Source organism: Misgurnus anguillicaudatus, chromosome 15, assembly GCF_027580225.2.
Source record: "Misgurnus anguillicaudatus chromosome 15, ASM2758022v2, whole genome shotgun sequence".
NCBI classification, from domain to species: Eukaryota; Metazoa; Chordata; class Actinopteri; order Cypriniformes; family Cobitidae; genus Misgurnus; species Misgurnus anguillicaudatus.
The window spans coordinates 31431358-31453893 of record NC_073351.2 but is presented as its reverse complement, the minus strand read 5'-3'; the positions used below and the strand labels follow the sequence as shown (position 1 = coordinate 31453893).

Here is a 22536-nt window from a genome sequence, read left to right as displayed (position 1 = left end):
TTTGTTTGTAATCGCCGCATACGTGCATGTAATGTAAACAACACGAACAACAGCAAACATTTTCCGCCTCAGTTGGCATTGTACTGCACTTACGACATTTATACCTTTTAAACGGGCAAATGCAGAAAAAAACACATCAAGATTTACGTCTATTTTTTGGGCATCTTTCAAAGCAGCGCCGGGGAGCAATTGGGGTTAAGGTGCCTTGTTCAAGGGCACCACAATCGCAACTCACCAATTGTGAGCCTCGGTACAACTGCCCCATATTTTAATAGAGCTGCATAACTGCTTTTGGACATTTTTAAATAAAACAACGCCTCTCCTTATCCGGGTACTTTTCATCTACTGTTTTTCGAATACTATGAAGTCGTACATCCTACTTGGCCCACCTACTGCTTTTCGTCTACTATATAATATGGAAGTAGACGTATGCAGCCCAAGACTTTAAATAAACCCAAATTATCAGCCCTTTAACAGGGTACCTGATATATTTGTTAAATACTTTATGTGGGATAAATGAGTGACCGTATGTGTGTGAAATATATTGTATGTGGCCATTGCAGTAGTGCTTACAGATGCTTACAGTCACACAACATATCAGTACGTTAACTAAGAACCTAACTCTCTAAACATTTAAACTGAGACAGAATTCAAGACGAATGAATATGTCAGTTGGTGGACTAGTTGACCCATCCTTAACAAGTGTGTGTCTGTTAGAGAGTGTCTTACCTAGTTCTTCAAGCTCAGCAGTCATGCTTTTGGATCTCAGTGTGAGCGTGGTGCTGGGCGATCTCTTTGGAGGCGGGGGTGCTGTGGAAGAAAGACAAGGGGCAGATGAGAAGATGGGGTGGCGTGATGAAGGGCCTTCACGGCCGCTGCCCACCGGCAACAGCCAACGTTTTTTCACCATCTTCATCCGATGGTCCCAATGCATGAAACTCTCCAAATTATGAAACTCTCCTTTCTATCTCTCAGATGTACAGAATCAAACGGGTATCAGACATCTCCTGTGCGCACGCGAAAAACCCTCCGAAATACAAAATACTCGCCCCTTAGGCTTCTCCCAAAACACGTCATGTCATGTTCCTGCTCAACCCTTTCTTTCAGCTCTCCCAGAACGCGATGGTTGATTCTTCCTTTTGTCTTTCAGAAACGGACCTGTCGTTGTATCCGTCAGCATGCTACAACTGCCAAGAGCAAGGAAGCAAGGCATCAAGTAAACAAGAGCCGAGTTACAGGAGATCAGAAGCATCTGTGGTCTCAATACCATCCGAGAAAACTCCTCACTCCTTCAACTAACAACCCTGCAGACCGATGTGGAGATGGAGCGAAGCAAGATACAAGGAGAGAAAAACCTAATGCAATACTTCAAACATGCATTGTAGTAACCATGGCAACTCTGGCAGGAGCAAGGCCTGGGTTTGTGCATTTCAACTGTGAGAATCTATGTGCGCGAGAAAGTGTGTACGCTTGTACTGTACGTGTGTGTTATTTTGTATGTGGGAGGATGTAGCCACAAAACTAACAACAGACACTCTCTATTATTACTTGATCAGTAATGTGTATGAGTGTGTGATAGTTTGCAAGCCCAGAGTTACATAACAACTCCACAACTTCACAGGTGGCTGCGATTCTGTCAGCTAGGTCCTGGGAAAATATTTAGATCGACCAGTTTACATTTTATATGTATGCATTTGGCAGACGCTTTTATACAAAGCAACTTGGGCTGCATTTTCTTTGCATATTTAAAGTGACTCAATTTAAATTAGTTTCATGTGGCACAGATCGGATATGACCCATGAACGCAAAACACATAGATTCCGATATTCTCCAATCGGTTTCAGGACTTATTCATATGTGGAAATAAATCGGATATGAATCGAATGCATGCATTTGCGTCTGCAATTTAAGCGGACAGATCGGATGTTCCCATCTCAAGACGTGTCGTGCGTCACTGAAAATTAGGGGTGGAACGGTACATGTATTCGTTTCGAACCGAATCGGTACGGGGGGTCGCAGTTCGGTGCTTGAATTTAAACGGAGAATACACGGTATGAAAAAAAAAAAACTTGCGTGCAAAATAATTAATGTAATGCGGAACTACTGTTAGATCCGTGGGTTCTTTATGGACAGCTAATCTGTTGCCCCGCTTTAGCTCTGAAGCTCTGATTGGCGCCGATGCAGCCGAGCTCCGCCTATGTATGCGCTCTATCAGAGACCGTCTATATTCTGGCACTCTGCAGTTTTTTGTCGGGTCGACGCCGGTCCAGTCATTTAGTGAGCAGCGATAGCGAGGATGGCAAGTGGTGTTCCACAAGAGTTAGACGCTCCGCCAGCCTCTTTAAGATCGCAAGTTTGGCAAAACTTCAGTTTTCCAGTCAGTTACAATAGTACAGGTGAGAGAGTGGTGGAAAAGACGAGGACTGTGCGTCGGCGTTGTTCAGCAGTTGTTATGTATTTGAGTGGAAATACATCTAATCAGGGCTCTCAAGTCTCACGCATTCACCTTGACACACACGCATTTCAGTCAGTTCACACGCCACACTTTGTATTTCTCATGCTGAGAAGTAGGAGATAAATTGTCCTGCTAATATACAATTAATGGACGAGGCGCAGTTCTGTCGAGTTCAGCTGCTTTTTTAAAGTGCTCAACTTTACGCAGCGCTATCAGCGTCAGAGTACCGCGAGAAATCTTGCGGAGGAGGCTGATTTCAAATCGCTCTCACGTTACTCTGACGTCATCACTTGTCGTTTCTTGCAGCGCCTCGTGAAGTCGTACACACCTATTAATTCATCCTACAAGCCTATTTTTTTGTTCTTTCGTACATTAATATGAAATAAGGCCAAAATGTAATTTTAAAATGTATTTAGGTAACACTTGTAATACATTTGAACCCATATTTGTATGAAAGATGAGTAAAAGATTACTTACATTTTTGAAATACGAGATAGTATGTTAAATGCATTTCAGGTCATATTCATGTCATCTCAAAATAACACTGATAGGACACCTATGTTTTTAAGATTATCTTAAGTACTTAAAAAATGCCTTCTTCATTTTTGTTTTGCTTTTCCCTCCATTGTACCGAAAGTGAATCGAACCGTGGCCCCTGAACCGAGGTACGAACCGAACCGGGACTTCTGTGTAACGTTCCACCCCTACTGAAAATGCAACGCTGAAAATGACGTCAGCTCAGGTGGACACCTCCCGTTATCAATCGTGTTGGGGTAACGCATTACAAGTAACGCGCATTACAAGTAACGCGCATTACATAATAATATTACTTTTATGAAGTAACGACTAAAGTAACGCATTACTTTATAAATGTACACGTTGATATTTGAGTTACTTTTTTAAAAAAGTAATGCAAGTTACTTTTTTGTTTAATTTGATTAAAAAAAATTATGTACTGAATTAAACTAAACTAAGTCAAATTATGCCCTCTGTGCGTACACGCCTGTGTGGTAAAAGTTTAAATCTGAAACTGAGATGGCAGGCCAGAGCTCGACATTTTTATAATGAACTATGGAATTTTTGAATGCAGAACTTTTCAGTCATAAAAACACCTGCAAGGTCTGAAAGAGATCAAGCCTCAGCCAAGAAAAAGTAACTTAAAAGTAACTAAAAAGTAATTTAAGCATTACTTTCCATGAAAAGTAAAGCAATTAGTTACTTTTTTGGGAGTAACTTAATATTGTAATGCGTTACTTTTAAAAGTAACTTTCCCCAACACTGGTGATCACATGACTCTTTTAAGCAGCGCAATGGAGGACGACGTATTGTGAAGTAATGTTGAAGTGTTATGTGTTGTTACTGAAATAAAACTCTATAATCTTGTATAATCATTTTGTCTGTGTTTATTGCACACTGCAAAAAATGATTTTCAAGAAAAAAAATTCTTAGTATTTTTGTCTTGTTTTCAGTAAAATATCTAAAACTTCTTAAATAAGATGCTTTTTCTTGATGAGCAAAACGACCCAAGAAAATAAGTCTAGTTTTTAGACCAAAAATATCAAATGTAAGTGATTTTGTGCATAAAACAAGCAAAAAAAAATCTGCCAATGGGGTAAGCAAAATTTTCTGTACTTTTTCTTGAATTTAGTGTTTAAGCAAAATGTTTAAGATTTTTAGACACTAAATTCAAGAAAAATTCTATAAAAATTTGCTTATCCCATTGGCAGATTTTTTTTCTTGTTTTATGCACAAAATCACTTAAATTTTATATTTTTGGTCTAAAAACTAGACTTATTTTCTTGGGTCGTTTTGCTCATCAAGAAAAAGCATCTTAACCCAAGAATTTTTAGATATTTTTACTGAAAACAAAAATACTAAGAACATTTTTTCTTGAAAATAATTTTTTGTAGTGTACGTCTACCTTAAATTGTTTTGCCAAGTGTTAACTGTAAAAAAAAAAAATCGGATACGGAACAAAACGGAATCGGGCATCAAGATTTGCAGTGTAAATCCAGCCTTACCGTGCATTAAAAGTCATTTTTTAAACAGTGTATGTGATCTCTGAAGATCGAACCCATGACTGTTGTGTTGCTAATGCAATGCTCTACCAATTAAGCTAAAGGAATACTGGGTTAGGATGGGGTTGATTTTAGGTAGTTAATGGTTGGGATTACTTGTGTTTTCAGAAATGTTGATTTTGAACCCACTAAAGATCAGCAATGTGGTTTTGAGCAAGACAACCAACACTTCATAGCAACGCACTTGCTTTCAGGATTACATATTTGTGAACCTATCTGTGAAATCCAAGTCTTATAATGTAATGATGAGATGAAGTATCAAAGTTTGATATTGAAAAATCATGACCTTACTGACTCATTACTAAAGATGATTCTATGTAGAAAACAGTACATTACAAATAAATGACTTTAGCTGGGTTTTCACAGACTGGATCATATTTACTTAAAATGTTGCTTCATAATATACAAAGGCAAATATAGATTAATGTAGGGCTGGGACTGTAACGGTGCATTCACAAGGGACGTAAGCATTAACGCTTCCCATTCACTTTTAATGGGTGACGTCATGCGTTGCCGAACAGAATTGTGGATCCGTCGGCGCTGTGTCAGTGCAGTTGCTCGCGGTAGAAGTTGAACATTTCTCAACTTTTCAGATCACCTTATGCATATAACCTAGGCAGAGCCAGCCAATTACGTTTATGTAAGACCGGACCATGTGTTGCGGCCACTGTGACTGGCTGTTGGCCACGCTTCAGACAAGCCTTCCGTTAAGCGTTAACGCTTACGCCACGTGTGAATGTACCGTAATGGGGGTTTCCAGATAAAAATGAGAATAGTCTATATGTACACTAAATATGCTAGACAGATAATCACACACTACTCGACTGGGTGGAAATGCACACGTGTTTAATCTCCTCCGACCAACGGGCTGAATCATTACATTTCCTTCTTGCAAATCATTACTTTTCCCTCCAGCATTCCTCTCACAGGTACATTTCTGTTTCTCATGTTTGAGAGAGAGAGCACTCTTACTGTCTGATCATCACATACAGTACACAGCATTAAAGATCAGTTCCCTAGCAACCTGTGCCTTTAAGAGCACTTGTGTCTGACATCCATAGCTCCGCCCACAATAAACAAAACGATCAGTCAGCATATTCACAGAAACACACATACTACATGACATTGTACATCACATTGTCACAGGTTTAGCCATGACTTCTTTTCTTTGGTTTTTGAAAATGTTTGGCATCACCCATCAGGACATGTTTAAGTCCTTGTAAAGTCACTTCAGAGAATTTTTTCTAAACGTACGATTATTTGGGCGGGGCTAAAATGGAGGCACTGAGCATGGCCCTGCCCCTAACACAATCGCGAGCATCCATTCAGGTTGTAGAAGCATTTAAAAGTTGAGAGTGGGCGTGGTTTTAGTAATGATAGCGGACACGCCCCCAACATTTGAGAGCAGAGAATCCTCCCTGTTTTTCTAATATTTTGATAACTTAGTTATTTGCTGCTTTTTTAATCATTCAAATTTGGCTGGGTGGTAAATATCAAATTTTCTGTGGTGTAACAAACAGAGAACACATTTAATATCAGACTTTACACAGACTTCAAGAAATTAGTAACTGCGACAAGACGATAATATGATATAAGCCAATTTGTTCCAAACTGCAAAAAATGATTTTCAAGAAAAAAAATCTTAGTATTTAAAATATCTAAAAATTCTTAAATTAAGATACTTTTTCTTGATGAGAAAAAACAACCCAAGAAAATAAGTCTAGTTTTTTGACCAAAAATATCAAATTTAAGTGATTTTGTGCATAAAACAAGCAAAATCTGCCAATGGGATAAGCAAAAAAATCTTGAACATTTTTCTTAAACCCTAAATTCAAGAAAAATTCTAGAAAAATGTGCTTACTCCATTGGCAGATTTTTTGCTTGTTTTATGCACAAAATCACTTAAATTTGACATTTTTGGTCTAAAAACTAGACTTAATTTAAGAATTTTTAGATATTTTTACAGAAAACAAGACAAAAATACTAAGTAACATTTTTCTTGAAAGTCATTTTTTGCAATGTAAGAAAAATAAATCTAGTTTTTAGATTAAAATAAAAATGAGAAAATTTGTGAACTTTTGAAAATGTGAACTTTTTTCTAAAACGCTTAATTCAAGAAAAATTCTAGAAAAAATGTCTTACCCCGTTGGCAGATTTTTTTTACTTGTTTTAAGCATGATTTCACTTAAAATAAAATAAAACATAAAATGTAAGTAAATTTGTGCTTAAAACATGCAAAAAATCTGCCAATGGGGTGAGAAAAAAAATCTCTAACTTTTTTCTTAAACACTTAATTTTAAGAAAAATTCAAGAAAAAAATGTCTTACCCCATTGGCAGATTTTTTGCTTGTTTTAAGCAAGAATTCACTTAAAATAAAATAAAACATAAAATGTAGTTAAATTTGTGCTTAAAACATGCAAAAAAATCTGCCAATAGGGGAAAGAAAAAAAATATTGAACTTAAACAGATTTTTTTGCTCGTTTTAAGCATGAATTCACTTAAATTGTATATATTTGGTCTAAAAACAAGACTTATTTTCTTTGGTCAATTTGCTCACAAGAAAATAAATCTTGATTTAAGAATTTTTAGATATTTTTATTGAAAACAAGACAAAAATACTAATTAACATTTTTCTTGAATTTTTTTTTTTTGCAGTGATGCTGTGGTAAGTCTTGTCACCTGTTATTCTTTTTAGAAATTCAAGACTGTGCCACTGAAAGCTGTGATTTTTCAAAACCATTATTTTGTGATACTCGGTACATTTTAGGAACCAAAAAATAATTAACATCTAAGCAGAGATTTGGTCAGTTTTGCATGGCAGAGAACTCACCCTTCTTTCTGACCGTTTCTTCAGACTCCGGCTTGCGTGTGACGGACACAACCTTCATCAACAGACTGTTCCCGCCCTGTCGAATGAGTGACACCACCTGCTTGTGTCCCACCTTTACCACATTTACACCGTTCACCTGAGATATCAAACACAAACAGCCTCCCAAAACTGAATATTCAAGATCATGCAACCAAATCATACCAAAAAAACACACTAACAAACTAGATTATAGGTTAGAATAGATGAGAAAGTGGACTGAAAACAAAGACTATGTTATGGCAGAGCAAAACTGGGTTCAATCCTGTACCTCAATGAGGAAGTCACCAGTTCTTAGCCCCGCCCTCCAGGCCACACCCTCAACATCCACAGACTCCAGGTACTGCAGCGCAGGAAAGGCAGGTGTGGGTGTAAACTCCTCAATAGGTGTCTCTGCTACATGTACACAAAAAATCGTATATAATACATAATTATATGGTTGCTTTCCGAGAGGAATTAAACAAACATTCTAGGTAATAAGTGAAAAAAACAACTAGGGATGCACGATATATCGGCCGACATATCGTTATCGGCCGATAACTGCTTATTTTTAATATTATCGGTTATCGTTCTGATAGCAAAATTAGGCCGATAAATGAAAGCCAATAAATGATGGATTATTTTGGTTTGTTGAACCACTTCACTTGCTCATTGCTGGGCATGTGGAGTTTTGATTGGTGCTTTCTGTGACATAGCACGAAGATGACACATGTTGCGGGCTTAAGAAGAGTACGCTAGTCTAGAGCAAAGACAAGATGTCCGCGGTCTGCGAGTTTTTCATTGTGAAAATAATATGAATATTTATCGGCCTATAGATATCGGTTAAATTTAAAGAGTTATCGGTTATCGCTATCGGCCAAAATTTCCATATCGGTGCATCCCTAAAAAACACATAATTTCAAAACCTCAAATGCCTTTGGGGGATTTGTATACTGTATATTAGAAAGTTTGAATTGTTTTTTTAAAGTCCAAATCTCAATTTTATTGTTCATGCGAATTAGTGGTCCCTCCGGAATAAACCGTGAAAATCAAAAAATTCTATAAATCATGATAAAAGTAGTTTTATGAATTTAGGACTACACAAAGATGGATTAAAAATAAATTCAAACATTTAAAACACATTTTAATTTACTAGTTATTTATTGAGACCCGCATCCAGAATCAGGGGCGGTGTCTGCGTGCGAAGTAATGTAAGTTAGGAGAGGTTGCGAAAAAATGGACAAGCTCCTCCAACATACTAAAAAGAAAAAAACAACCCAGAGCCTCAAAAATACTGCCAGTTTCGTGATGAATACATATGGCTAGGATTTACATCTTCTTCACATAACCCTCCCTTAGCACTGTGGAGTTTTTGAGAAGAAAATTTCATGAATTTACATCATGCCAAGAAAACATGAAAAAAGCCACAAGTGCATCAGCAAAAGCACTCGAAGCATTGTATGATGTGTCTTTACTTTTGGCTAAAAAGCCATTTAAACCTGGTTAAAAAATTGATAATAAGAGACAATGCTGGATAAAACAGAAGCAAACAAAATCAAAACTGTGCTGTCAAATGACACCATTTCAAATGTTTTTAAAATTCACAATGAACTTTAACTGAACTGAAAAACACTGATTTACATGTATGCCTAATACTTAAGAGATTTACATAGTTGCGTAAAGCTATACAAATGTTTATAAGCAATAAATCTGCTCTGGGGCATCATATATATTTCATAGCATTTTAAAGCTAAAAGTTGTTGTCTGGTCAATGGGTACTTGGCATGAAAAAAATTATAAAAAAGAGTAAAAAAGTTTGAGAACCACTGCACTAGAGCATGCACACGCTCATTTCATACAACGAATACTACTCATATTCGGAATTAATATTATCTATAAATGTTTTTTTAAACTATAAAAATCATCTAGTATATCTAACAGGGTAGGGTTTCCCAAACTGGGGTTCATGAACCCCTGGTGGTTTGCGGGGGAATTGCAGAGGGTTTAATTAAAATTAAATCATAAAATGTAAATAATAATTAGAGTAAAAAACACTGACAAAAATATATTCATATTATTTGTTTAATCTGCATGTCATGATGTGACCAATACACAACACTACAATATATCAGAAAACTCACGCAAAATGGACAGATACCAACCACCTTTAGAGGGTACTTCATATAAGTAATTATGTAAAGGTGTTTTGGCTAACAAAACAGTTTGAAAACCTCTGCCACATGGAATATGCATACCTCAGTTTGGAAAACCCTGCTATATTTGACTGGGATAGGAGAAAATATTTCAACACTGAAAGATTTAACAACTTGGTTTACACAGAGTAAAGCAGTCATTTTCCTTACAATCTCATTGACATACTGAGTAAGAAAGATAGTAAACCAAAATTAAAGAGCAGTTATGCAAAACAAAAAAAGGGAATAAAACAAGCAGAAAGCAATATTCATAAGAGAGATATTCATCCACCATGTGGGTAACAGATGGCATTAGGAACTCATAACTCATACACAGGATGGTGCCACTCCAGAGACTGGGCACCACACACACACGCACGCACACACAGCTGAGTATACAGTATGTTGTTAAATACATCTGTCTAAAAATACATAAAGTCATAGCGATATACAGTATGTTACATAATCAAAAATCACTTTTACTGGTGACATCATTATAATTACTGTTGAGTTGCAGTTACAGTGTAACTATACTAAATAGATATACAATATAACTTGCATGTGCTTGTCTGAAGCAACATGTCTGCGGTGTTCCCTAGCTCCCGAGGTCGTGAATCAGTATGATCAGGGCCGGCGTCAAGGGGGGGCATTCGTGGGCCGTGCCCCCCCAAACAGGTTGTTGTGCCCCCCTACACAGTTTTTGATTAATTTAATATATATCAAGAATAATTAAAATAAGTTAAACATTGAATGTTTCATGACTTTTAATGTAATAAAATGAGGAAAATATAGTTGATATAGGTTTTCTTTAATACAAATAGACCAGTTTCTCTGATTGGTTGTATTGCCGGGTCTCATGCTTCATTAGGCTTTAGCATATTGTGACTTGATACTAGCAACGTGTTTTTTCGCGGCATTTTATGGATCGTGTTAAATATGGATATTAGAACATTTAGAACGAACCAGCACCGCCTGCTTCATCTGACTTCATGCAAACATCGATTGGCTCAAACTCAAAGATTAGAGGTCGAGGTGGAATTTTCAAATCTACAGGACTCTGTTTTAAGGAAGTTTAATGTTCGTATATGCCGGCTTCAGCTTTTTAAAGGTAAGTTAGCGTTGTTTTAATTTACGTAAGCTTGAATGTGAAGTGTGGCTATAGACCGTTAACAGCATTGTGAGGTGGTTATGGTAAAGTGGCTTTCATAACGGCTTTTACTTAGGACGCGATGTGCGCTGGGCTTCGCTATGAAACCCATTCATTTCAATGGCTTGCGCCGTGCGAGGGCGGTTTGTTGTTGCGTAGAGCAAAGCGCGAGCGCAGCGACAGTCTGTAACGAGTCTGTAATGAGCTGACAGTCTGTAATAGTTGTATAAGTGTGTGCTTGCACCGTATTTGTTGTTTTAATGCTTTGTTTTTGCAAGTTATTGTTGCTAATTGCGTGCCCCCCCCGTTGGAAGCCGCGTGCCCCCCTGTCAGTTATGGTCTGGCGCCGGCTCTGAGTATGATTCACGACCGATTCGCTCACATGCAATTTAAGTAGGGAAAGTTTATAATTTGCATGTGTTTCAAAGGCTTGCAAATTTTCACATTTAAGTGATTTTAAACAATTTAACCACAAAAAGGCGCTAAAGTGAGTAGTTTTCTGTACGCACATGCGGTTAAATGTGTCCGGTCCAGCTCCAGTCAGACGTGATCATCCCTTCAAAGATCTGAACTCTTGATGTGTAAACTAAAGAGAGACTTGCACTACTGTGTCTCATACTGTAGTCCATTAAAATACATTTGGCGAATACAGCAATGAAAAACAACGTAATGTTTTTATGTGGAACGATTATTTATGATTTCCGTTTGGAATTCGCCCTCCGTATGTGTGTGCGTGCATGCTTAAGTGCACTCAGTAGTGCATACACGGAGAGACGCGTTTCAAAACAGCAAGCGGACATAAAATCTTTCTGTTATTGACAGGGCACATCCAAACGAAATTATCTCCACAGTATTCTTTTTCTCATAAAAACATTTGTTTATGTATTAAGTGTATGTATGGATTACAGTCAGAAACCAGTCTGTGCTTATTTGGTCTTAAAGAGACAGTAACCTTAATTAACATACTTAAAGCAACACTAAAGACTTATTGCTCTTTGCTCCCCCTACGGGTTAAAAGCGTAATTGTTCATTACCCCTGTCGTAAATACTGCAGCATAGCTGGCTCTGATTGGATTGTAGGTCTGCCGTAAAGCAAGTTTTTGTAGTTTTCACTCGAACTACAGGACCACTACCCGACGGTTGGAAACTTCTTTGTGCGGTTTTGGCCGATAGAGGGCTGCAAAGCGAATGTGAAAGTGTCGTTCACCCTGTTTTGAGTGAATGAACCACTGAAACTTTTTTGGAAACGTTATTTTAAGGTAAAAAAAAACTCTTTGGTGTTGCTTTAAGTCTGTGTCAATAATGTTAATCAAACAGCCCAAGACAAAGAGAAAATCACTTCTGTAGCTTTAAAAAAAATAATAATCATATTTACTATATGCAATAAAAACAATATTATTATTAATTTAATTCGATTTCTGTACCTAATGCTTATTTCAGACCTTACTTAATGTGCAACTTTGTTCTTTTTTATAAATATTTGTAATTTCTTTATTATTAGATTTTCCCACACTTTTTTGCTGATCCGAAAAATAATCCAATCCTGACTCCGTGAGTTTTGCGATCCGTCACACCCCTAGTAAAGTTAGTACACAGTCATAGCCATAAATGCAATGGTACTAATAATTGGCATAATTTCTTTCGGTGTTCTTTCAGTTTTCGGCCTTGGTTTCCTCTTTTTCGGTTTCGGCCAATAATTTTTATTTCGGTGCATCCCTACTGTTTAGGCATTATTTTATAAACCATTCATTCAAGTACAAGTCCATTCTGGTATTAAATGGCCACCATGGATAAATTCTGGATTTCTTTCTCATGAAATATCATGTTTTACTTGAAACGACCTAGCTAGTTGTTTCTTTTACATAAAATCATAATGTAAAGCAAATTCTGTCAAAGATTTAAATCAATGGGGCTGTTTACACTTGGTATTAAGATGTGTTTTCATCGATCGGATCACAAGTCGACGAGAGAGACACATCACGTTTACACCTGGTATTTAAATCCATCTCTTTTGTCCACTTTCGACCGCTTTTGTCCTGAATACTTTGAGGGGGTGGTCTGTGAGACGGTGGGCGAGTCTCTCTGCTGTCATTCAAACGCGAGCGGGAGTAATGATGAGTTTATATGGACGCAAACTAATATTATGTCAGAGTGCACTGCTTTTTTAGCAAGTAAACATGCTGCACAGTGTTTTGTACATGTATATGTTTGAGCTTTCTCTGAATTTTCAGTGCAATGATGAAATAGGATTGCGCAAGTTTCACACGCTTTCGAAACGACTATGGAGATCAGCCGCTTTAGTTGTATCAATGAAAGGCTAAAAATAGCACTGTTCACCGTATGTTCACGCCAGAAGTCAAAAAAAGATTTGTGTTTAATACCTCAGATTAGATAAATGGGCGGAGAGAAGGCGGTCGTGTGTGGCTGTTCGAATACATTCAAGCACATATGCGTTTACACTACAAAAGCAATCCGATCGAAAGGGGTTTCGACTACCTCTGAATGTGGTTGAAAGTGGTAGAAAGTGGACGCTTTCAAAATGTTTTGAACACCGTTTACACCTGCCATTAACTTCGTCCACTTGTGATCCGATCAACAAAAACGCATGTTAATGCCAAGTGTAAACAGCCTAAATGTGAAATCAATCAATCAATCAATGCTCCTAATCACATTATTAGATTATGAGACATCAACCTGGATTCCACAGACAGACAGAGTCACGTAGTTTGCCAAGTTGCAGAAATATATTGGGTTGTATTGGGTATATTGGGTCTAACCCGACCGTATGAAAGTTTTCATTTTCATTGCAACAGAACCAAATTAAGGTCACACATGTTCACATCATGAGATTTAGTGTTTGGTTTATAACATCTTACCTTTTGCTCCTCGCAAGACAAAGCCAAATCCCTCATTCTCTTTCTTCTGTAGCACAGCGTTCTTCTCCTCGATGATGTAATCGCTGGGTACAAAAGAGAACAGAATATTCAAGTCAGATTCCAGCACCATCCCTGCCTCAGAAGCACCACGGGAGGGAACTTCAAGCACCCGACAACCCCTACACCACCCTTACACCACACTGTCCTCCACACCTCCGATGAGCCAATCAGGTTAACAGCTGTGCGTGTACGAGTGTGTAGAGTACGAATGTCAAGCTAGACGCCTCTGCTCAACTTTAAAGCAAAACTTTTACTGCTTTATGAGATTGGCCCAAATGCTAATATTAAGCCTTTTATAAAAAGCTAGAAATACGAAGGCCTTTAATTCTTCAGCTCCTCCTTTGTATCTGTCCTCCAGCTGAGACAAAACCTTATGAAATCCTTTTAAAGCCAGAAATGTACAAAAAAGAGGAAAATTTCAATCCATGTTTTACCGTGCAGTCCATAAGTGATGCAGAGATGCAGGGGGAGCATATATGAAAGAGAGAGAGAGAGGTAGAGAGACACAAAGGATCTCTATGGTCCCTGCGATAACCCCCTCAAAACATACACACATGCGCGCACGCATGCACACACAGCCCATCTGTCTGGATGCATGGAGATAGCTCTCATCAGCGCTAACAGCAGGGACAAATCTGTTCTTCTTACTCATGATCCCGCCTGTAGACACGATCAGCCCCCCGACAATGCACATATACAAATGATTCACATACAAATCTAACGCTACAAAACATTCCCATTTTAATCAAATCCTGCAAGGAATAACATTGACATTGTACTGATGCATTTGGCAGATGCTTTTATCCAAGCAACTTGGGGGCTTTTTCACTTGAACATCCTTGGTTATTTTGATGTTTCATTCTGTTCCTGTTTCACTGTGCTTGTAATTCATTTTAAGATCATTAAAGTCCCCCTGTGGTCGATACATTTTTTTTCACTTAAAACTCATCTTTTAAAATGACACGTTTAAATGTTTCTCTGGTGAAAATAATTTCTTCATGCTTTAAAATAGTTTAATAAATCTGTAAGCCTTGCTTCATTTAGTTTATGCAAATCCATGATATATCCATATGCAAATGTGTCCCCGCCTCCACTCAATCTCACCAGCTTGAACTACCTGATTCACTCGGTCAACACGTTGACGTCTTTGGCTAAAACATGCTCGTGATGCAGAAAAGGGGCAGTTTTAAACTGCATTTTTGAGAAAATGTCAGTTTTGAGGAGAAAATATATTTAGCAATGGTGCTGACATCTTAACAACATGAAACACTTGATATTTAAGGGATTACTTCACTTTCATGAAAAAATTCGGATAATTTACTCACCCCCATGTCATCCAAGATGTTATGTCTTTTTTTGTTCAGTCGAGAAGAAATGAATATTTTTGAGAGAACATTCAAGGATTTTTCTCCATTTAGTGAACCTCAACAGTCTACAGTTTAGATCATCACTAAGGCCCTGTCTCAAATGGTACACTCCAAACTTGTGGTCCTCCTTAGAGTCCACACTTTGATGACATCATAGAGTGCAGACTTTAGGGACCCTTGATGCGAGTCCACGTGGGTGCACCAGAGTAGTGTTTTGGGACAGACTCGTGCGTCACGCCGGAAATAGGAAGATTGGTCTGATTGCTCTTTCGCAAGGACTTCTGGGTTGGTAAAGTGCGCGAAGCCTGCTTCAGTGCGGGCTTCACCCGAGACCGCATCAAGGGGGCGCTGATGAGCACACTTCAAAGCGTAAAAATGACAGATGGGACACCCTACGGACTCGTAGACTAAGCAAGCACACGCAATTTAAGTACACGAGACCGAAAGTCCATATGAAGTGTGCCATTTGAGACAGGGTCATATTCATCATTTTCGCCCCCCCCAAAAAATATTTACTTTTGAAGCAAAACTTCTCGTCTTGCGTTAACCGTGTGAGGCACCGGCGTGATTTTACGTATTACGAAATCACGTCGAAAGGTCACGCATGACGTATGCGAAACAACCGCTCCAGTGTTTACAAGTGCGGAGAAAGAGGCCCGTTCAGACGTTGTTGTATGTGAAATGATACTAATTAGTGCTGCCTCACGATTAGTCACGACTGATCATTTGCAGAATAAAAGTTTTTGTTTACATAATATATGTGGGTGTACTGATTATAATAGTTATGTATAAATACATGCACGCGCACGCACGCACGCACGCACACACACACACACACACACACACACACACACACACACACACACACACATGTATATAATTAAGAAAAAATTGCATGTGTACATACATATTTATATATAATTTATATTATATATAAATATGAATATTTATTAAATGAAGAGTTTCGTTGCAAAACAAGATTTTTAATTGTTCAGAAATCTCGTTTTTTGGTTGTGCATTCCAGTTAATTTCAATTCAACTGCAGTTGGTTTGTTTTTATTTAAACCTTCATAACTTAAAAAATCCAGCTAAGTAGCATCATAAAACAAAATAATAACATGATAACATAATAATAAACATGTTTCGACAAAAATGTTAAAAAATGGATTTATCTCGTTTTGCAACGGAACTCTTCAAATATATATATTTTTTTCTTAAAATTATACATGTATGTGTGTGTATTTACATATACATAATTATTAAACACAGTACACACACACATATATTATGTAAACAAAAACTTTTATTCTGCAAACGATTAGTCGCGACTAATTGTGAGGCAGCACTAATACTAATTAATGTTTTTGTGTCAGTTTATTGCTTAAAATGACCCACAAGTGTGCGTTTCACATATGTAACACGTTACCTTTCGACGTGATTACGTAATACGTAAGGTCGCGCTGGCGCATCACACGTCTAGTACAGATGCAAAATTGTGGTGTAAAAGTACATATATATATATATATATATTTTTTTTTTTGCAAAAATAATGTTCGTTTCGCTAGATAAGACCCTTATGCCTCGGTTGGGATGGTTTAGAGCCCTTTGAAACTGCCATTTTTAAACTGCATTGAAACTGTAAACCATATCCTGGAATGTTTTCCTCAAAAAAATCAATTTCTTTTCAACTGAACAAAGAAAGACATTAACATCTTGGATGATATGGAGGTGAGTAAATTATTGGGATTTTTTAATGAAAGTGGACTTATCCTTTAAACAATTTTTTTTAATTTGAAAACAAACCACAAAGTTTTTGAGAACAGCTGATTGTGTGTTGATGACTAAAAATAAATGACTAAATAGATGACTAAAAAATAACTATAAAACACTTTCACAACAAGCCGTCTACAGTATGTGATCACCAGAGCAATGACTGCTGCCAGTATTATGAAATATTATCAGAATGTTCATCTGTCCATATCTCTCTTCTCTTTCTTTTATTCTCTCTCGTCCATACCCCAAAGGTCTTCATCATTGATGCATCAAGCATGACAAGACTGTAATTAAGCAGTGGAGAATCAATTAGATCAATTACGGATGATTTGGTGTCATTATCGCCTCGGGTTAACAAGACTAAAACAGCATGTCCTTGCAGAACAGCAGTCACACTTCTGATAGAATCAGTGTCGGCCAGCCAGCGCTTTAACTCTGAATGTGTTTATGAAATTTGGTTATTTGACCCAGTAGAGTCAATAATTACACATTAATACTGTTAAGTGACTACTACTGTAAATTGTGGTGCTTTGTATAGCACACATCACTATTGTTGTGTTCCTGCGGCCCAGTTTGTAAGGTACTGTGATAATAAAAATGTATGCAAGTAGTGATGATAAAAAAAATGTATGCTTGCACTGAAAGTTACTTTGGATAAAAGCTTCTGCCAAATGCATAAATGTAAATGCAAATGTCAATATTGCTGTGGCTACTTATGATCAAGTTAGAAATCCGATTCAGAACGATGATCGAAGCATACAGAGTTTTTACTGTTTTTGGATCAGTGGATGCTTAAGTGTTTTATAAGTTGAGTAAGTGCGCCGCTTAGTGGATAATAGCGAAAATATGGATTGCCGTAAAAACCCGTCATTGGCAGGGAAGCCTCTTAATTGGCTTAATAACTGGTCAATGGCGGGGAAAGAGTTAATGATATTTTGATGATGAGATTATGAGGTTTAAAAAGTAATATAATGGTCATTATGGCAAATAAAGTTTTCCTGTTGCACACACAGCTCCCCATATAATCTCATGGGAATGGATGCAAAGACATTAGCAGCACCTTAAGCCATGTCATGATTTTGAGCCAAACCGCATAAACAGACCACTCTTTCATTCACACTTGATGAACGCAGGCAGGAATTGTGAATAGGGAACTAAAAACACATTTTAGTATCAGCTTTCTTTTTTTTAATTGCGATTTCTTATGTCTCTGCTGATATGCTCTAAACCGTAAACTGAACTGAATTGAACCCTATAAGATCAACTTCACACCTGAGGTTTGGGTGGGAAGTGATCCTATTTTATTCATATCTAAGGTTTAATGACTGTAACTTTGAGAAATGCTTTGTTTGTCTTGTGTGAGTCTATTTCTCTGATACAGCGAGTAATTGATTTGACTGGGTTCAGCTCTTTAAACTGCTGTGCCAGACCTGTTTGTTGCTGTTGAGCAGCCTGGCAAGACAAGACAAATGGAGTCAAACGTCTCAGTTTGACAGAGAGACTACAGTCATTAATCCTCTCTCTCTTCATTCGCCACGTCTGTCATCTCATCTCGTCCTCCTCACTGCATCAATCACAGAATTTTGGAAAGACGCTTCATTGCATTGCGTGTTACACATCTTTCAAATAAATATGTAACAGCTTGTAACAAAGAATAATTGCATACACGTAGATGTTAACTTATTCAAAGATTTAAAGCATCTTTACACAGCCAGGTTGATGCTTCAAAGTCAGACTAAATGATGCTTTCCGTCCATTGTGATGATAGCTCCGTCTCTAATGTCAAAATCAGCTTTAATGCTGGACTTGTGCTTTAAAATATATTTTAACATTTACATAAACATATAATCTCGGTTAAAGGCATTCGCTGATTGTTTCTGATATTAATTTTGTTACATTCAGCAGCACACATACAATACTCAATGCGAAAACATTCGCAAAACAATGAAATGTGATTGAAGGACTACTTATAAAATATAAAACACGAAACAAGTAGCAAATACATGTGCATATAAAAAATAAATGTATGATGTCATATCTAACCAGTTACATAGTGTGTTATGCCAGTCCAGCCTCTAGATGGCAGTAAAAGCGCAGTGTTTAAAACTACTCGCATCACACACACACATACAGAAAGAAAAATCAGACTCCATGTTATGGCTGTTTCTCAAACTTCATTTTCCTAAACTCTTGCAAGATTAACCCTAACCCTATGTCTTGGTAGCAGCAAGTGTGCAGTTATTTATCTGCTTAGTTTTATTTCTCATATAAGCAATTGCTAAAATGTCCATGCATGCGGAATTCGATAATCTGAGACCAGCATGCATGCTTTTTTAAATCAACAGTTAACATGAATGAACACAGATTTATTAAGTAAGTTGAGTAAACCGTGTTATCCATTATGATTCATTATGATTGTATGAAGGAGTTAGCAAAGTTAATGTCAAAAATGCACTTTCTTTCCTAAACCGAGAATACTAATAGTTATATCACTCATCTTTGAGCATCATAATAGCATGTAAAAGTTTTTCCTGTGACACACATGTCTCTCTACACCCTTGCCTCATTTAGTATACGCAGATCTATGGATATGCAAATTAGTCTATACCTCTACTCAATCACACAGCTCAGACCATAGATAAAAATATGCAAATTAGTCCACACCTCCACTCTTTCGCACCACCTTGGGTTATAGATATCTATGTAAATAGATGCTACATTGCTAAGTCTGGTTTCACACAATGTATATGTGAACTGTGTGTTTTCAGCACTAATTTTTAAGCACTGATGTTAACAGGTTAAAGCATTCACACTTCACATGTGAGTATCACATAAGTAAAGCTGAAGCAGCAGTGCTGCGATCATTTCAGTCGATGCAGCATCCATACATATACACTCACCTAAAGGATTAGTAGGAACACCATACTAATACTGTGTTTGAACCCCTTTTGCCAGAACTGCCTTAATTCTACGTGGCATTGATTCAACAAGGTGCTGAAAGCATTCTTTTAAAATGTTGGCCCATATTGATAGGATAGCTTCTTGCAGGTGATGGAGATTTGTGGGATGCACATCCAGGGCACGAAGCTCCCGTTCCACCACATCCCAAAGATGCTCTATTGGGTTGAGATCTGGTGACTGTGGGGGCCATTTTAGTACAGTGAACTCATTGTCATGATCAAGAAACCAATTTGAAATGATTCAAGCTTTGTGGCATGGTGCATTATTCTGCAGGAAGTAGCCATCAGAGGATGGGTACATGGTGGTCATAAAGGGATAGACATGGTCAGAAACAATGCTCAGGTAGGCCGTGGCATTTATACGATGCCCAATTGGCACTAAGGGACCTAAAATGTGCCAAGAAAACACCCCCCCCACACCATTACACCGTTGCATTGATGAGAAATTGAACAGGTATTTCTAATAAATAGCCAATATCTATGACTCAAACTACTGATCCCTGAACTCGTTCAACTGTGATGATGTGATTGGTAACATGTTTGTGACATAGGAAACCGAGGCCAGTTTCGGAAAACTGCAATTTTAGGGGAAAATACTCAGCAATGGTGTTAAATTAAATGACATGGTTTGTCTTAAAGCATATTAAAACACCACACAGACACATAAACAACAATAAAAAGTTGATTTTCACCACAGGGTGACTTTAAAAGGCTCAAAGAAGAAGCAAAAATAGCAATGTATGTCTAATGTATATACCTATATGAGGTAAAGTTGTCGTAGGAGCCCACAGTGTAATGTCTGAACAGCCTCTTGGTTCGATCCTCTCTCGTTTCTGAAAGAGAAACACAACACATATTAACACAAATCATCTAATAAACAATCACTACCATTGCATAAACTTACAAATCAACTTTGTTTGGAAATGTGTGTGGATATGAAGACAAGCTTAATTAAATGCATATAGGCAAGGTCAACAGCATGTGTGTGTGTCTGGTTAATCCAGTCAGAAGGTCTGGCTAATAGGGGCGATGTTTCAAAGTTAGACTAGATTTATGTGATTGGACTTTGGGCTGGAAATCAATGCACCGTTTCCCTACAGAAAGCCAATCTGCTGACTTAAACCTACAGTATTCACACGGCACACACGCACACACGCACACACGCACACACACACACACACACACAGAGAGAGAATTCTATTACACATTTTTTTGACAAGCACAGTCACACATGCACTGTATTTCTAGACACGTTAGAAATCATATTACATGGGTTATTGAATTAAATTATTATAAGGTTATTAAATTCAACTTCTCATCATCTCTTTTTATTTTCTTAATAAACTCAGTGACCCACTTGCTCTGGTCTTTTTACTAATGCATATTTTACTCTCTTCTGTCCCCTGACTCCACACATCCCCACGTCAGCGCTCTTTTCTCTCATTGCTTCTGGTTATTAAGGGCCAAAATATATTTTTCTGCTCACTATTTAGCTACAGTTTCTCTAAAAAGTGTTATGAAAACATTGCTTGGCCAGACCAAAAATGCAAGTATGGATGAGACTATACTTGCCCAATCAGTTTACCTATTACTTTCATTTAGTACCTATAAAAAACAAAGAATAATAATATGAAAAATTGTTTCCTAGCTGTCACTTGGGTGTGGCTAGAAAAGATAAAACAACCGCCAAAATTAAACAAAAACTCGCAGGATGAGTGCAAACTTTTAACCAACATTTAATGGGATTTAGGCAGTAGCTGTATCCCATCTAGCCAGAACTGATGTTTTCATCCTCATCCTACACAAAAGATGACCATAAACCCAACATCTTGCGAGACTTAGGTCATAGCTGTATCCCTTCTAACCAAACCCTGTCATTGGAGCGGCAATTTTTAACCCTTTCTACGCCAGCGTTTTTTTTTTAAAAAGTTGCCTGCCAGCATTTTCAGAGAAGTTTCACAAAATGCCTTGCAGAAAATTTCCTTCAATAAATATATAAACATACAATATATCACATCACCAAAATCACCTCTCAAATATGGTACACTGAAAAAGCAGACATTTTTGCTGCTCGTAACTTTGTTGCAGCCAAAAAAGATTGTTGAGGCTAAGATCAATCCCATAATGCAATTCAAAAAATTTAAATAAACGGAGAAACACCTGTGAATCACATACTAGGGAAAATTTCTGTTAAAATATATGTATATATTTTATATACAAAATATTTTATATATAAAATATATAAAATATTTAATCAAATGTTAATTTACGGATATTTCTTACAGTGTAGGTTTCTTCAAAAAGACAAAATTTTGAGGAAAAAGCTGAAATAATTGCATTTTTGTAACAGACTTTTGTTAGAGATCAGACTCAGAACGATGATCAAAACATATGCAGAGTTTTCTATGTTTTTTAATTAGTTAATGCTTCTGATTAATATAAATTGGGTAAGATCGCCACCTAGTGGATGATAGCGGAATTATAGATTATTCTGTAAAAACCCGTCAGGGATGCATCATTGGCAGGGAAAGTGTTTTCTTAATTGACGAGATAACTCATCAATGGCGGGGAAAGAGTTAAAGAGGTCCTAATATACTGCAAAAATGATTTTCTTACTTGAGATTTTTGTCTTGATTTCAATAAAAATATCTAAAAATTCTTAAATTAAGACGTATTTTCTTGATGAGCAAAATGATCTAGGAAAATAAGTCTAGTTTTTAGACAAAAAATTCAAACCTTAAGTGAATTGCGGCTTAAAACAAGCAAAAAAATCTGCCAATGG

The 22536-nt window shown here is 37.2% G+C and overlaps 1 protein-coding gene across 6 annotated transcripts in view; it reads right to left on the bottom strand.

The window, feature by feature from the left end:
* shank3a (SH3 and multiple ankyrin repeat domains 3a) overlaps window positions 1-22536 on the bottom strand; it is a 400804-nt gene that overhangs the window by 14665 nt on the left and 363603 nt on the right. For all 6 annotated transcript variants that reach the window (XM_055174823.2, XM_073853777.1, XM_073853775.1 and 3 more), the window contains 5 exons: window positions 20512-20587; window positions 13595-13677; window positions 7672-7796; window positions 7365-7500; window positions 730-810 (listed from right to left, as the gene is read on the bottom strand). In XM_055174823.2, coding sequence (XP_055030798.2) covers window positions 730-810; window positions 7365-7500; window positions 7672-7796; window positions 13595-13677; window positions 20512-20587 — 501 coding nt within the window. The remainder of the gene's footprint in view (window positions 1-729; window positions 811-7364; window positions 7501-7671; window positions 7797-13594; window positions 13678-20511; window positions 20588-22536) is intronic.